The sequence below is a fragment of the Anneissia japonica genome, unplaced genomic scaffold, assembly GCF_011630105.1.
Source record: "Anneissia japonica isolate Jap-2015-1 unplaced genomic scaffold, ASM1163010v1 scaffold5322_len8490_cov200, whole genome shotgun sequence".
In the NCBI taxonomy this organism is placed as follows: Eukaryota; Metazoa; Echinodermata; class Crinoidea; order Comatulida; family Comatulidae; genus Anneissia; species Anneissia japonica.
In genome coordinates this window covers 1-3,761 of record NW_022719201.1, presented here as the reverse complement: position 1 = coordinate 3,761, position 3,761 = coordinate 1, and the positions used below count along the sequence as shown (strand labels likewise).

General features: G+C 32.6%; 1 protein-coding gene across 1 annotated transcript in view; it reads left to right on the top strand.

Moving 5' to 3' along the window:
- LOC117110861 (ran GTPase-activating protein 1-like) overlaps positions 1-3,755 on the top strand; it is a gene marked incomplete at its 5' end in the record, with an annotated part of 7,508 nt that extends 3,753 nt beyond the window's left edge. Inside the window, 2 exon segments of the mRNA XM_033253693.1 lie at positions 1,865-2,057; positions 3,197-3,755. Of these exon segments, the coding sequence (XP_033109584.1) occupies positions 1,865-2,057; positions 3,197-3,238 (235 nt within the window).
- Positions 3,756-3,761: the final 6 nt, after the last annotated feature.

Here is a 3,761-nt window from a genome sequence, read left to right as displayed (position 1 = left end):
TTTAAAAGCAAAACAATCGCATAACACCTGTCTCTTATACACATCTAGATGTGTATAAGAGACAGATCTAGGCCTTCCTTTTTTCATTGATGTATATACTATATCATGTTTTTTGTAAAAACTATTACCCTAAACTGTACATGCGTTTTATTGCAAGATGTGTCTGCCACGATGTTTACAAGTGCCCTCGAAATGTTTTATCTTGTTATAGCCATGTATTGTGCGTAGGCCTGGTAATCAGTTTGTTTAATAGAGTCACAATTGTTGTGTTATGGGCTGCAGTATACATGGGACAGAATATAATTGTTTTCATATCAATTGTTGTAGGTAACTGTTTAGGAGAAGATGGTATTGAAGAGGTGAGAGGAACATTGGAAGCCTCAGGACAACTGGAGTTCTTAGGCTCCCTCAGGTACGTCATGATATATCACTACATATTCACTGATTTAGTCAGGTCTTGCGCTCATTCAGGTTTTTTATACCAGGCATAGTTTCTAGTAAATCAGGTTAAGAAGAATCCAAATATCCACTTTTTCTTCTATTCTATTTCCATAATCAAATTTGTTAATACTGTTTCCATGTGTGATCTGTCCATAAAAAGAACTTTTTGTTTATTAGGTATTATTTGATTGGCATTCTTCAATATGGAATGTACATTTCCTTTGGGAGATATTAAAGTAGTTGCAGCCTGATACATGTGCTGTGGTATCATATAATTTAACTTGATGGACTGCACTGTAATTTTTTTTCTATCATTTTACTCTTACTACCTTTGGTTTTGTTGAGGGCAGCTTAGCTCAGTCAGCTAATCTGGTGGTAGCCACTGTTTGTCCGCTGAACTGGGGAGATTTCTAGGTCCCCGGTTCAATTCCCATCGCTGCCTGTTCTTGTGTTTCAGCTGCATGGTCCTGTGTGCATTTATGGCTTATGTGCACATTAAAGAATGCAATACACTCTTTAGAACAGAGTAGGGGATAGTTTCCCGTTTGTACAGTAGCATCTCCCAATAACAAACCTCCCATTTAAAAACTCTCAATTTTATGAACTCAATTTACAGCAATGACATCATTACGAATGATCGTTTTTATCTACACAAACATTTAAAATTGTATTTAAATGTCTTCAACAATAATATAAAATGTTACCTCAGCTAAGGCGAGGCTTCTTTAATACCTTGTTTAGTGAACCCATTGACTGAATATATTAATAATTTCGAATTAAAATAGAATTTTATTTTTGGCCAATTAGCACAACCTCTACCACGAAAAAGTGGAAATTTCAGAAAAAAAAAAGTTTCTTTATTTTTATTTTGACCTCAGCTGCCTTGAAATCTTCCGAAGATAAGATATGTATATTTCTTCCTAATTATATAAATTTGAAGAATTTAAACATCCCATTTTACATTCACCAATAAAATTTTATTTTTATTTTCTCCTCTGTCTGGATGTTTTTGGCAAAACTATTTGCTAAATAAGAAAACAAAATTTTATTTTTATTTCGCCCTCCTCCGATGATCTTTAAAAAAATGAGTAAACGAAACAAGAGATAAAAAAGATCTCGCCTAAAAAGAAAACATTTAAACCAATAAAGCGACAAAACTAAGTTAAAAGCCAGAAATATGAATTGTTTTCAGCCAAGATATATTATATTTGAGCTGTGCATGCTTGTTCAGGCATACTATACAGTCATTTCTCACTTTTTGTAATGGGGCGCTATTCGCATGGATTCGCGATATTTATGAAGAGAATAATAACTCGTTTTGGCATTATATGGTCATGCTTTTATTTGTAAATCAGGCTGGTTGAAGCCAATTTGTTACCACAATTACATTTACTCAATAAATGATTACTATTTCTTTGATCAGTGATGATGAAGGGGATGAAGACGATGACGACGATGATGATGATTATGAAGATGTAGATGATGATGAGGATGATGATGAGGATGATGAAGAAGAGAAAGCGGTGGATGTAGAGGAAGGTACAAGAATGAAAGATCCAGCACTGGTGGTTACAGGAACAGCAATTACACACAAGCCAGATGCTGGTAAAAATCAGGTATGTGAACTTAAGTACTATTATCCACAAATCAGTAACAATTAATTGGATGCAGTTGAATCATCTACAGTATGCTATCATGTATTCTATTTTTCTTGATAACATATTTAGTATAAAATCTTAAAGTTCAAGAACAATGTTTTGGCAATAACTTTAATTTTCAATAAGGAGCCCAAAATATGATGATCAAGCTTTAATATATTAATTTGATTCCTTAATCATGCATTATAGTCCACTAGTCCACTAGTTACCATTTAATGGTTTTATCACCCAAAATTCTTGTAAGTTATGGTTATACCTAGCTTGCTTACTACCTTAAAAATAAACTATTCTGGCTGACCAATCATAAGTTCCAAATGACACTTTGCATGGGCAACACAAATTGAGTTCCTGATCTTATTGATATTCACTATATATGGTCAACACAAATTGTCTTCTTGACCTTATTGCCATTTACCATATAAGGTCAACACAAATAGTAATATATTGGCAACACAAATTGTGTTCCTGACCTAAATGATATTCACCATATATGGTCAACACAAATTGTCTTCTTGACCTTATTGCGATTTACCATATAACGTCAACACAAATAGTAATATATTGGCAACACAAATTGTGTTCCTGATCTTATTGATATTCACCATATACTGTATGGTCAACATTGTCTTCTTGACCTTATTGCCATTTACCATATAAGGTCAACACAAATAGTAATATATCGGCAACACAAATTGTGTTCCTGACCTTATTGATATTTACCATAGTTTTATTTCTCAATCAGTCAATATTGAAAGTGATCAAATACCTCAACACCTTTATACTTCTGTTTGCTATCATTATGCGTGTGGAGTGGGAGGGGATGGAGGACATACCTAATCTAAGACTGTGTGTGGGGAACTGTGGACCTGTGCGGGGAAACTGTGGACATAAAACATTCAAGTGCCTAAATGAATTCCTTGCATCATTTTTTCAGTGGCAATTGTTTCTGACATTTCTGTGGACACAGACTTTAAAAGACATTAACTTTGGGAAAAGAAATGAGTTTTCTTTGTAATTTCCTGATCTGCTAATACACACAACAGTTCTTTGAATTTAAAATAAAAGTTGTTTTTTTTTTTTTTTTTTTAATATTTCAGAATGATGATTTGACAGAAACAATGGCCAATCTGAAATTATGACCCCAAGTGCACTTGACTCAGACCAAACTACACCCAAACTACACATTTTAAAATGACTTATAGAGATGTCTCTTTTGCTGATGATCTAAATGCTATACTTAAAATTTTTATTATTACATAAAAATATATTGTCTTGCTCATGAGACTAATTGTAGCACAATAGCAAACTATCAAACCTATTTTTTAGGCAAAATCTGAATATATAGTAGAATGAGTTAACACCAATTATGACTAGAGCATCTATTATAAACTAAACTTTATTTTAGAAACTTTTATCATTCCACTTTTTTATTCACTTCAATCTTATTATTTTATGTTTTAAAAGTGTATGCTAATTATTATGCCAAATATTTTCATGTCCAAGTTGTTCTTAATTTATCCTTTTTATTTTATCATGAACACCCAGGCATGCCACACTCAGCCTATTGCTTGAATATAGCTTGTGTTTTGTGTTTTATTTACAACACAAATACCAATTTCCCAAATAAATTTTCCAGTTGTAATTTTACCAAAAATATATATT